The sequence below is a fragment of the Scyliorhinus torazame genome, chromosome 2 (genome assembly GCF_047496885.1).
Source record: "Scyliorhinus torazame isolate Kashiwa2021f chromosome 2, sScyTor2.1, whole genome shotgun sequence".
Lineage (NCBI taxonomy): Eukaryota > Metazoa > Chordata > Chondrichthyes > Carcharhiniformes > Scyliorhinidae > Scyliorhinus > Scyliorhinus torazame.
In genome coordinates, this window is record NC_092708.1 from 330,024,627 (window position 1) to 330,037,417 (window position 12,791).

At 47.5% G+C, this 12,791-nt stretch overlaps 1 protein-coding gene across 12 annotated transcripts in view; it reads left to right on the plus strand.

Moving 5' to 3' along the window:
• Positions 1–8,651: 8,651 nt before the first annotated feature.
• The window catches only part of vcpkmt (valosin containing protein lysine (K) methyltransferase), a 173,845-nt gene continuing 169,705 nt past the window's right edge, over positions 8,652–12,791 (plus strand). For all 12 annotated transcript variants that reach the window (XM_072489801.1, XM_072489803.1, XM_072489804.1 and 9 more), the window contains exons 1-2: positions 8,652–8,939; positions 12,435–12,545. In XM_072489801.1, the coding sequence (XP_072345902.1) occupies positions 8,695–8,939; positions 12,435–12,545 (356 nt within the window). In that variant the 5' untranslated portion in view covers positions 8,652–8,694. The remainder of the gene's footprint in view (positions 8,940–12,434; positions 12,546–12,791) is intronic.

Here is a 12,791-nt window from a genome sequence, read left to right on the forward strand (position 1 = left end):
ATACGGTTTTATCGTGTTTTTTAAAAAATATTTTTTATTCTCCTTTTTCACATTTTTCCCCAAATTTACACCCAACAATAAACAATAATCAGTAACAAATGTAATGTCAATCCTCATATCAATAACAACGATCCCATCCTCCCACCAAACCGCAGACATTAGCCCGCACGTTAACATAAACAAATGATAAAAAGGAATCAGGAATCACCCATAGTCACCATTAACACATACAGTCCCTCTCCTCCCAGCGCCCCCCCCTAATGTTTGATGTGATCCAATTCTCGAAAGTGCACAATGAATAACACCCATGAATTGTAGAACCCCTCCATCCTTCCCCTCAGTTCAAATTTGACCTTTTCAAGCATCAAGAATTCCAGCAGGTCCCCCCGCTACACCAGGGCACAGGGTGGAGAGGTTGATCTCTACCCTAACAGGATCCGCCTTTGGGCGATCAACAAGACGAAGGTTACAATACCTGTCTCCGTGCCCGTTTCCAACCCCGGATGATCTGACACCCCGCATATGGCCTCCCAAGGGCCCAGGTCCAGTTTCACGTGCACCACTTTAGAGATTACCCTAAACACCTCCTTCCAGTAATCCACCAGCTTTGGACAGGACCAAAACATATGAACGTGGTTTGCGCCCCCCCCCCCCCCCCCCCCCCCCCCCCCCCGGCAACGTTCACACACATATTCTACCCAAAGAGCCGGCTTATCCTTGCCCTTGTAAGATGCGCTCTATACACCACCATCAGCTGTATCAGCCCAACCTCACACACGAGGTGGTGGCGTTCACCCTCTGGAGCACCTCACACCAGAACCCCTCCTTCATATCTCTCCCAACTCTTCCTCCCAATTTGCCTTGATCCCTTCTAGTGGCGGCTTCTCCTCCAAAATAGCCCCGTAAACCACCGATACTAGCCCCTTCTCCAGTCCCCTTGTCGTCAGCACCTCCTCCAGCAATGTGGAAGCCGACTCTACTGGGAAGCACTGTATCTCCTTTCTGGCAAAGTCTTGAACCTGCATGTATCTAAATATTTCCCCCTGCTCCAGCCATACTTCGCTCCCAGCTCCTTCAATCCTGCAAAACGACCCCCAAGAAACAAATCTTTTAGTGTCCTAATTCCTATCTCGTCCCATCTCCGGAAATTTCCATCCCACTTTCCTGGCTCAAATCTATGTTTCCCCTGAATCGGCATTTCCCTTGACCATGCCCCCAACTCGAAGTGCTGTCGAAACTCCCTCCAAATTCTCAACAAAACTATTACTACCAGACTCCCTGAGTATCTCCCTGGGAGGGTTTTATCATATTAAGCTAAATATTGATTTTGGTATTTGTGCACAGTTTCTTTATTTTAATAAACCTTGGGGGTGAGGGGGGGAGAGAGATGAGCAGATCTGGAGGGTTAGATGGTGTGGGTGGTAAGGTTAGTTCTATCCTCGCTATATTTGAGGAAGGTCCCCCATAGAGCTTTTTTTTAAAGTTTTGGCTGCGCCTTTTCTACTTCAGGCCTAAGTGGACTGTATTATCCTGTTGAGGACTGGGGTTGGTTGGACGTTCCTAGGGGAGGGGGGTATGGGTGGGGTTCAGTCATTTCTCTTGATGTGGGTCTCCCCTTTTGACTGTTGTTGGTGTCTGAGAGGGCTGAATGTGGTGATATTGGATGGTGAGCCTTGGTGTCATGGACACTCCAATATGGACCTATGTTGGCTTTCGGGTGGCCTAATAATGTCATCTTTTGAGTGGTCCGGGTTGTGTGTGTGGGGGTGGGGGGGGGGGGCAGCTCTCCCTCCCTCCTAGGGCGCTCCCCTGTTTGGGGTTGCTGTGAAAGCCCTCTTGCCTTGTCTTCCCTAATTTGGGTCTCTCCTCTCTCTCTCTCTCTCTTCCCCCCCCCCCCCCCGCCCCCCATGCTCCCTGCTTTACGATTGGGAGTAGACAATATTCCTTTTGGTTCTTGGCTCCATGATATCATGGAGGGGGGTACTGGTGCTGGTGATCCGGTGATCTGTTTTGTCCTTTGATCTGGGGCTGGGAGATGGGATTATGGAAGTTCAGGTTCTTACTCTTGGCCCTTGTTCTTGCTCTCTTTTTACTTCTTCTGTGGGAGACCCGAGGTCGAGCATTAAGGTTTGGTTCTGCCTGTCCGCTCTTTGTCTTTGTTATTTTGCCTTCTCAGTGGTATAGGGTGGATGCCTGTTGCGGTCTGGATCTGGAGAAGAGTTTAAATTGCGCTTTAAAAGTTAGCCGATTCCCCTTAGCACTGGGGTTCTCGGGATATTGTTTTCTTCTCTCATTTTGTTTTGTAGTTATGGGTGAGATATAGGTCTGTAATGTTGCCTGTATTCTGGCTGGGTGCAGATAGGTCATTTATCTGGAGAAGGAACTTGTTGGGGTTTTTGTCCCTGATTTATCCGGTATTCTTTGCTCCCAATTATGTAATGACTTGTTTTGTGCTGTACCTGCTGTACATTGATACCTAGAGCTATCTTACTGCACTTTCTGCCTTTGTTTTGAATTTTTTTTTTAAATCCCAATAAATACACATTTTAGAAAAGAGATAATGTGGCTTTAAAAAATAACTTTTTTCAATTATACATTTTAAAACTTGAATAAACTGACATCTATAATAATAATTTTTATTGGGGTCAAAAGTAAGCTTACATTAACACTGCAATGAAGTTACTGTGAAAGTCCCCTAGTCGCCACACTCCGGCGCCTGTTTGGGTACACTGAGGGAGAATTCAGAATGTCCAATTCACCTAACAAGCATGTCTTTTGGGATTTGTGGGAGGAAACCGGAGCACCAGGAGGAAACCCACGCAGACACAGAGAGAACATGCAGACTGCACACAGGCAGTGACCCAAGTCGGGAATCGAATCTGGGTCCCTGGCACTGTAAAGCCACAGTGCTAACCACTGTGCTACCTTATTAATGTAGGCTTTCATCTTTTCAGAAAAGAGTCTTTTTTTTGAAAGTTTTCATGGTGAGATCAGTGTCATTGAATAAGACAATTTTATGGTTACATCATGAAAAATGTGTGCTGAAAAGAACAGTTACCTTAAATGAGTTCCTTAGAATAGAGTTTCCCAAATCGTTCGAGCTATGGAACTCCTAGTGGCCTCCCAAGAGCACCTGGGTACCCCAAACATTCTAGTAGGCCCATTAACATTAACCCCTGGAAGTAGTACCCGCTTTAGGAATGGGTAATCTGGTAATAATTAAAACAGTTAAGCCTTTTGTCATTTTTAGTGGGAAGAGTGATGCTGGAACCGGGCCTCATGAGGGACCCGGCCTCGAAGAGGCATGAATGAGAGATGAGGGGGTGTTCGTACCTTCGAGATGTAATGATATGCATGAGCAATTCTGTATGTTAATATGTTAGACCTTCAAGCAGCAGGTGGCAATAGAACTACACCACGTGACACTGCAACCTCGGGGAGTCTGGGTCAGGAGTCATTGTGGATAGTTGTGTTTTGCATTAGCTCTCATCTTCTAGTTTACAGTTTGTTAGTATTAGTATGGTTTTCTACCCACGTTATTGTAATTTAATAAATCTTAACTAGTCACAAACTAGGGACAGCACAGTGGTTAGCACTGCTGCCTCATGGCAACGAATTCCAACTGTAGCCACCTGGGTTGGCAAACTCCCAATGTAAAATGGAGAACAGCAAAGGCTGCAGGGAAATTCAGCCAACACGGGCAGAAACCAGCAGGTGCAAGTTATTGTGTATTAAACTCTGCAAAAGCCCAGACAGCATCGATACAAGCAGCCATCTGCATAATAATGTAGCAGCCATCTACATACTAATGCGCGATCCCCAGGTACAATCGAAACATTTGGGATAAACAAAGCCAAGCCAAACTCCTCGGCGCCAGCAGGAGCCAACACAAAAGAGGTTAACGGACACCTCAAGACCGCCCATCGACCAGGGAATCGCTCCAGTATTGGAGAAATCAAACCAAGCAATTGGAACGAAGTCCAATCACTTGGAACCAGGTACAGGGTCCGCCCCGAAAGGCGGGAAGCCCCTGGGGACTATAAAGTTAAGCCCCCAAGTTCAAATCGTTCTTCTTGACAGGGTCACTCAGCAACGCGAACCAACCCTTGAGAGTGAACTGTCCAAGCTGCCGCATCACTGAAGTAAGTCTCAAGTCGACGCTCGCTACGAGATCGGCGCTGCTAGCTACCAGTCCATACCGGCTTTGAATCCCGCAGTTTCAGAATCCGAACGAAAGGCCATTTGTTCCCCTGACCTGGTGGGCCAGTCCGAATCTAAGTATAGGCCTGTTAGATGCAGAAGTAGCTTAGAATTAGAATTTATGCATGAGTAGCGATTTACTGTGTACAATAAATGTGCTTTGATTCGAATCTTACTACCTGGTGTGTTGAGTTATTGATCATTACTTGAACTGAACCTCGTGGCGGTATCATAAAGATACCTGGCGACTCGAGAGCAAAGGTTATAAAACAGAGCCAATTGAACCAACCAAAAGTTAGCAACACAAGTTTCAATCCCGGCTCTGGGTCACTGTCCGTGTGGAGTTTGCACATTCTCCCCGTGTCTCAGTGGGTCTCACCCCAACAACCCAAAGATGTGCAGGGCAGGTGGATTGGCCACGATAAATTGCCCCTAAATTGGAAAAAATGAATTGGGTACTCTAAATTTAAAAAACTAGTCACGAACTAGATTTTCTTGGGTGCACAACTCAATCATTGCAACACACTAGAACGTAACAGGAGAGGTGTACATGAGAAATGGGGGTGTTCGGGCCTCGAAAGGCCTGTCTGAGAGAAGGGGGTTCTGGCTTTCAAGAGGTGCATGAGAAAGGGGGATGGTTCAGGCCTCAGTGAGGCGTGCGTGATTGGGGGGGGGGGGATTGGGCCTCGGAGATGCAAGAATGAGGGGGCTTAGAACTCGGAGAGGTGTACATCATGAGGGCAGTGTGCTCTTTCAGAGGGTTGGTGCAGACCCAATGGGCTGAATGGCCTCCTGCACTGTCGGGATTCTATGATTGTATCAAATCACCAAAGTGACCTCCGCATTTCAGCACTCAGTATCACGAGCACTGTTATGACACTGAATGACGTCCATACGAATAACAGAACAAGACCCTGCTGGATTATGTACATACAAAGCAAAGGACTACAGCAGTGCTTCGCAAACTATTTTTAAATCTCCCCCCATTTTGTCACACCCCACTTTCTCGAGGACAGTTTGCAATGGGCAACAAAGGCTGTGCCAGTGCTGCCCACATCCCAGGAAAGAATATATATTCTAAAAACTTAAATTAACTTGGCACCAACAAAAACAAATCAGCGATAAAGCAGCATAGTAATATTTGATATATTAAAGTTCACATATTCTAGATTAACATATAATACTACAAATATAAATATGAAACTCTGTGTCTTTAAAGTACATTGTAAATGTTACTTCATGTACTCGTGTAGGTTCCAGCGATATTCTCCATGTTCCAAGGTGAGAACAGACTCAATGATGTATCTTCACCCCCTCCCCCTCCAACTCTCTCACACCCTCCTCCACCCTCCCCTCGCCTGAATTTCTCCACCTTGCCCGGATGCGGGGGAGCAATAATGATGGTGGATAAAAGGGAAACATTTTATAAATTAGACTGGGCTTTTTATAAAACATTGATTGGGGGAGAGAGTGGTTGTCAGGGCCTAAATCTCACGCCAAGAGCTCCGCCCTGTTCCCACTTCCCCAGCCGAGCAGCCCCGCTCCCAATCTCTGTTTCCCCTGCCCCTGCTCTCACTTCCCCAACCTCCTGGCACCCCTATTGTTCCCTGAAAACACCACCCCATCCCACTTCAATTTTCCCTCTCCCTGGCAAAACCCTGTTTCCCCAGCCATGCTCCACCCTCCCCTGGCCCTTATCCCCCTGACCTGCAGTAATTCCTCCAGCCACTGCTCCACCTACACCTCCCCACTCTCAGTGGACGGCTGCGGTGCTACGTGAATCCGCACTGCTGGGAAAAGGGGAGTCGCCTCCCTGGGGGATAGGAAATATGGGCACCAGGAGCTCAGAACCAGACAGCTCTGCGAGAGCATCCTATTCCATCACTGAGTGTTGGCTAGTGCTGGGGTCCTGTGTGTCCGAGCCAGAGGTGGTGTAAATCAGTAACTGTTGCCAGAGATGGAACATGGCTGAGTCTGTGGCCGGCTGGAATCCCCCTCCCACCCGGGCCAGAGCTGTAACCTAAAGCTGAAGTTATGTCTCAATTGTTCCATTGAAAACAGGGTTTTGGATTGGTTGATAAGATCTAGCTACCCCTGTGCCAGTACCAGTAATTCTCACAGCAGAGGCAACACCTGGAAGACTGTGCGCTGCAGGTGTACATGAGGGGTGCAATCTAACCGAATTGAAACAGAGTCCAATGTCGAGCCCGTTTAGCCGGGTGTTTCCTGGAGCTTGCAGCATTGAGAAAGACCACGCTATTGAACGGGTACTTTGTCCCGTCAGTATGAGAGGAGACCGTGACCCCATTTTTAAATGGCACCCTGATCTCTCGACCTCTCCCGACGTCACCCCGGCCCAAAGCCTCAACTTGCTCATAAGGGGTTCCCAGGGCCCCTTCGCACCATAGGGCCTGATCCCTAGTGCAGGCACAATGCCACTCTGGCAGTGCCCCTCCCCCTTGTAGGCAGTGCCCCTGCCAGCTCCACCTAGGCAGTGTCAGGCTGGCACCTTGGTGGTACTGCCAAGTGCCCAGCTGGCAGGGCCCGGGTGCCCAGGTAGCACCAGCAGTGCCAGTGTGCCAACCTGCCCAGAGGCCAATCACCCAGGGCCTCTGATCCTCTGGGAGACCCCCCCCCCCCCCCAGTACTGAACGACGCTTATCTCAGGTCTCCGAGGTAGACAGGTTAGATCCCAACACTTTGGGTAGATCAGACAAGTTGCATAGGGACAGCACGGTAGCAGTGGTTAGCACTGTGGCTTCACAGCTCCAGGGTCCCAGGTTCAATTCCCAGCTTGGGTCACTGTCTGTGCGGAGTCTGCACGTTCTCCCCATGTCTGCGCAGGTTTCCTCTGGGTGCTCCGGTTTCCTCCTACAAGTCCTGAAAGACGTGCTGTTAGGTAATTTGGACATTCTGAATTCTCCCTCTTGTGTACCCGAACTGGTGCCGGAATGTGGTAACTCGGGGATTTTCACAGTAACTTCATTGCAATGTAAGCTTACTTATGACAATAAAAGTTCATTCGTATTAAAGTGAGACTAGCTACTCACTCAAATATGCAGATTTGCCAAATACTGATCCCCGCACAGTGGGTGGGACCCAGATCGCAACAGCTTACGAGACCAGTTAGATCTCACGAGGCACAGCAAGCTTGGTAAATCCCAGAAGAGGCCTCTCTGCATCTACTGGCCATGTTGCACCCCAGTTCTGGCAGGACGTGGCCAGTAGATTACAGCTGAGAGCAGCCACAACTGGGTGCATGATCTCTACATTTCTGAATCAGATTGTTGGCGGCAGATTAAAGAGAGGGGGGCTAACTGACGGCTCGGCTCCCCTGGGACCAGGCGAAGTATTTAATATAGATTATTGTCTAAGTATTTAAGTATTTAGACTCCGCACAGAGAGTGACCCATGCCGGGAATCGATCCCGGGTCCCTGGCACGGTGAAGCAACAGTGCAAACCACTGTGCTATTGTGCCACCCATTGTATATAGGTGGCACGGGGGCACAGTGATTAACACTGCTTCCTCATAGCGCCAGAGAGCCAGGTGTCTGTGTGGAGTTTGCACTTTCTCCCAGTGTCTGGGTGGGTTTCCTCCTGGTGCTCTGGTTCCTTCCCAAAAGTCCTGAAAGACGTGCGCGTTAGGTGAATTGGACATTGAATTCTCCCTGTGTACCCGAACAGGTGCCGGAATGTGGCGACTAGGGGCTTTTCACAGTAACTTCATTGCAGTGTTAATGTAAGCCCACTTGTGACAATAATAAAGATTATTATATACTCTATTTGCCACATGTTGCCGACTCATTTAACCTATCCCTCTGTGGCCTCCTTATGTCCTCTTCACATTTTACACACATCTCCTCTCAGTCTTTCTCCCCCCCCCCCCCCAAAGACATTTTCACAGTAACCTCATTGCCCTGGTAATGTAAGCCTACTCGTGACAATAATAAAGATTATTATAAAGATTGTAATAACAACTTCTCCGATATTTCTGCAATAAGATTCATTTTAAACATCGCGTTTTATTATCCGATATGCTTAGACGACTCGAACCTGCTTAGGCCTCACACCTGTTGAGGAAGGAGTGCCCCCTCCCCTCCCCATGGACACCTGACACCCCACCAAAGCGAAGCGGTGTCCAGACCGGCGTCTCCATGGTTACCGGTCCCGCCCCACCCAATGACGCAAGTAACCAAACTCCTCCATTGGTCCGGAAAGAGCCAATAAACGGCACGGGCTGTGGAGCGTCCAATCTCCCGCCCCACCCGATGACGCGGGACAACCAAACTCCTCCATTGGTCCGGAAAGAGCAAATGAGCGGCGCGGGCTGTGGAGCGTCCAATCACTTTGAACGTACGCGGGTTGGTGATTGGCTGAAGAGCCCGAGCGTGCGACCACGTGATCACTTATAATAAACGGTCACCATTGGAGCTGGGCCTGTGGCCTGGGCGGTTCCTTGCGGGGGAGTGGGAGGAGAATCCGGCTATCCGCTCATGGAGGGGGTTAACGCTGATTATTTTGTGCGGGTGGTGGAGCGGCGGGCCGGTGCGGAGCTGCGTATTAAGCAGCGCAGCGCTGGCGATGTGGGCTGCGTGGTGTGGGACGCGGCGCTGGTGTTGGCCAAGTACCTGGAGACGAGCGCTTTTTATCGGGTCGGCCTCCACTCCTTTACCGGGAAGAGCGTGGTGGAGCTGGGCTCAGGGACCGGACTGGTGGGACTGATGGCATCTGTTCTGGGGTAAAGATTATCTCGCTGCTGGTACCTGTCTTTATGGCCCCTAGTTTGGGTCTTTGAACAAAAGAGGCTGTATACCGTATCAAATATCTCTATCTGGTCACCCTTCTCAAAGGAGTCCTGGCCAGTTTGGTGGTCTTGCAAATATTCCTTCTGGGCTTTCCAGATGTATTTGCAATATTGGGGCAAAATCCTATTCCCAAATTGACACTGAAGCCATTCTAAATTCTACTTGTTCTCTCAAGGGAGAATGGGTTGGTGGCTGATTACTGAGCTGAGGTAAATAAATTGCGTTCTATTGGCTGACTCTTCTAGGTATCACTTTATTTCAGGTACTGGATGTTACAACCCTAATGTTCACCCACACCACCCTGCCTGGTTCATTTTGCAAATGGATGAGTCGCAACTATGTGATGAGTTTATTAATATCGTGTAACTGTATATAGAAAATGGGAAACATAGTAAAAAGGAACATATCAAAAACTAACATTTATAGTATCTTTAATGTAGTTCAAAGGAGTATTATCAGACAAGATTTGGCACCCATTCATGAATGAGCTATTGGGACTGTGGCCAAAAGTTTTGACAAAGAGTTAGGTTTTAAGGAGTGTTTTGAAAGTGGGTTTGGGGAAGTGTGGGGAAGTCAGAACTTTGGAAGATGCAATTCCAGAGCTTGGGGCTTGGGCAGCAGCAGGTATGGCTGCTATTAGTGAGTAATGACAATTGGGATGTACAAGAGGCCAGAACTGATTAGTGTAGAGATCTGAGGATTGTAGGACTGCTGGAAGCTACAGTCATAGAAAGGGTCAAGGCCATGATGGTTGAATGGTATTTTGTGTGTCAGGACATTGGCAGCAGAATTTTGGATGAGCTCAAAGTTGTGGAGAGTGAAGATGCAGCGAAGCTTTAGTGTAGCCAAGTCAGGTGATTAAAAGCAGGGCAAGAGTTTCAGCTGCAGTTAAGCTGAGGCAGGGATGGAGAAGGGCAGGCAATGTTATGGATGTGTCCTTTTCTGATGGAGCCAATGCGAGGTTGGAGGCTCTGTTCTGGGCCAAATTCCTCTGAACTTTTAGTCGACTGTCCAAACATTAGTTCCCTTGGCTCTGTCACATTTTATTATGCTGTGAAATACCTGGATCCATTTTCCTATGTAAAAAAAAATCTGTGGAAATGAAGTTGTTGGGGTGCCACAAAATTAAGCCATTTTGGGGGGACAGGTCAGGTACCATTGCTTCTCTCACCCTCTTAAGCTAAAGTGGAACTGTGCATGTTTTTTCTGAAAATTGCAGATTTGTTTTGCCACATAGTTAAAAAGGAGGGTTGAAGCAAAATATTTGCATGAATTATTTTTTGGTGTTCTCAGTTTTGCTGTCTTGGCCCTACCCTGGAGAACTCCCTACCATAAACTTTTATTGTCATCCTACTATTTCCACCCCGACATTCAAAAACTTACCTTTTTGAACTGGCTGTAGTCAAGTGTTGAACTGCTGTATTGCCTAGTCTGTTTTGCTCTGTGTAGATGCTATGCAAGCATAAATTGTTAGAATCCATAAAACCAAAAGAATCCAATGCTATCAACTAGCTGAGGCAAAATATGTGTCATGCCACAGAACCCTTGTGTTATTTAATTTTTTTTAATTCATTCATCGGATACCAGCATTTCTGGCTAGGCCAGCATTTTATTGCCCATCCCTAATTGCCCTTGAGAAGCTGTTGATAAGTCACCTTCTTGATCCACTGCTGTAATGTGGTGTAGGTATGCCCACCGTGCTGTTCGACTGGGAATTGATCCGGCAGCAATACAGTTCAAGTCAGGATGGTGTGATTTGGAGGGAAACTTGTAGCTGGTGTTGTTCCCATGCTCCTGTTGCCCTTGTTGTTCTAGGTGGTAGTGGTTTGGAAGATGCTGTCGAAGGAGCCTTGGCAAGTAGTTGTAGTGCACAGTGTGAATGGCTTTACAGTCTTGGTGTGCCTGTGGTGGAGGTAGTGAATGTTAAGTTGGTGAATGGGATGCCAACCAGTCTGCTTTGCCTTGGATGGTGTTGTTGGAGCCGCACTCATCCTGGCAAGTGGTGAGTATTCCATCCCACTCATGATTGCCTTGTAAATCGTGGATATGCTTTAGGGAGTCCGGGAATGATGTACGCACCTCAATTCCTGTAATCTTACCTTTTGTAGCCACTATATTTATAGGACTGGTCCATTGATAGTGAGGGCTTCAATGGTGTTACCATTGAATGTCAAGGAGACATGGTTAGGTTCTCTTTTGTTGAAGATGTTAGTTGCCGGTCACTGTGGGGCATGAATAATTACCTGCAACTTATCAGTTCAAGCCTGAATGTTGTCTAGTTCTTGCTGCATATGGACATGGACTGATTCAGTATCTGGGGAGTCGCAAATGGTACTGGCCTTCTGATGGAGTGAAGGTCATTAAAGAAGCAGCTGAAAGTGGATGGGCCCAGGAAAATACCCTGAGGAACTCCTGAAATCATGTAATGTAATGATTGACCTCTAATAACCACTACGATCATCCTTTATAGAATCATAGAATTTACAGTGCAGGAGGAGGCCATTCAGCCCATCGAGTCTATCGTTGTAACCCCACTTAACCTTTTTGGACTCTAAGGGCAATTTAGCATGGCCAATCCACATAACCGGCACATCTTTGGACTGGGAGGAAACCAGAGCACCTGGAGAAAACCCACACAGACACGGGAGGAACGTGCAGACTCCACACAGACAGTGATCCAAGCCGGGAATCAAACCTGGGACCCTGGACCTGCAAAGCAACTGTGCTAGCCAATGTGCAACCGTGCCACCCTTTGTGCAAGGTATGACTCCAACTAGTGCAGTGTTTTCCACTTGATTGCCCCTTGACTTCAGCTTCACTGGGATAATCAACTTGGTGTAATGCTGCCTTGATCTCACCTTTGCCTCACCCCAGGGATTTAGCTCATTGCTCAATGTTTGGACCAAGGCTGTGATGAAGTCTGAAGCCAAGTGGCCCTAGCAGAACCCAAACAGACCATCGGAGCAGGCTTTTGATCACACTGTCAACAACACCTTCCGTTACTTTGCCAATTATTGAGTAGACTGGTAAGGTAGTATTTAGTCAGGTCGTATTTGTCCTGCCTTTTGTGGATAGGACATGCCTGGGTAATTTTCCATATTGTTGGTTGGATACCAGTGTTCTAGCTGTACTGGAGCAGCTGGGCTAAGAATTCGGACAGTCCTGGAGCACAAGTCTTCCGCACTACAGCCAGATGTTGACCGGGCCCCGAGTGTTTGCTGTATCCAGTCTACTTGACTGTTTCTTGATGCTTGTGTGAATTGAATTGGCTGAAGACTGACATTTGTGATGTTGTAGGCCTCCGGAGGAGGCCACAATTGGTGGAACCTCTAACTGAAGATTTGTGGTTACGCAAAATCAAATACGATGTTTTGAAATTTTATTTTGTATTTTAATTCAAAGCCAATGTTTTTCCTTCTCTTTTCCAGGGCACACGTCACGGTCACAGATCTCGAAGAGTTGCAGGGTTTACTTAACACAAACATCAATGATAACAAGCACTTGGTTACTGGTTCTATCCAAGCCAAGGTACTTAAATGGTTTGTACTTATTTAACTTTAAAATTTCGCAACAAAACTTTTCAACTGTCAGTTTTCACATTCCAAATAAAAGTTTGTGACTCCAGATCATCTTTACACCAGCAACCAGCTTCACAAAAGTTTTCTGAGTAGACACCGATTTCTTTGGGGGTGGCAGAAATGGGGAGGGAGAAATGGTATGGGAAGTAACTTCCATCATTCTCTACAAAGGGTTAATATAGCTCGTGAAGGGAAAAACAATAATTT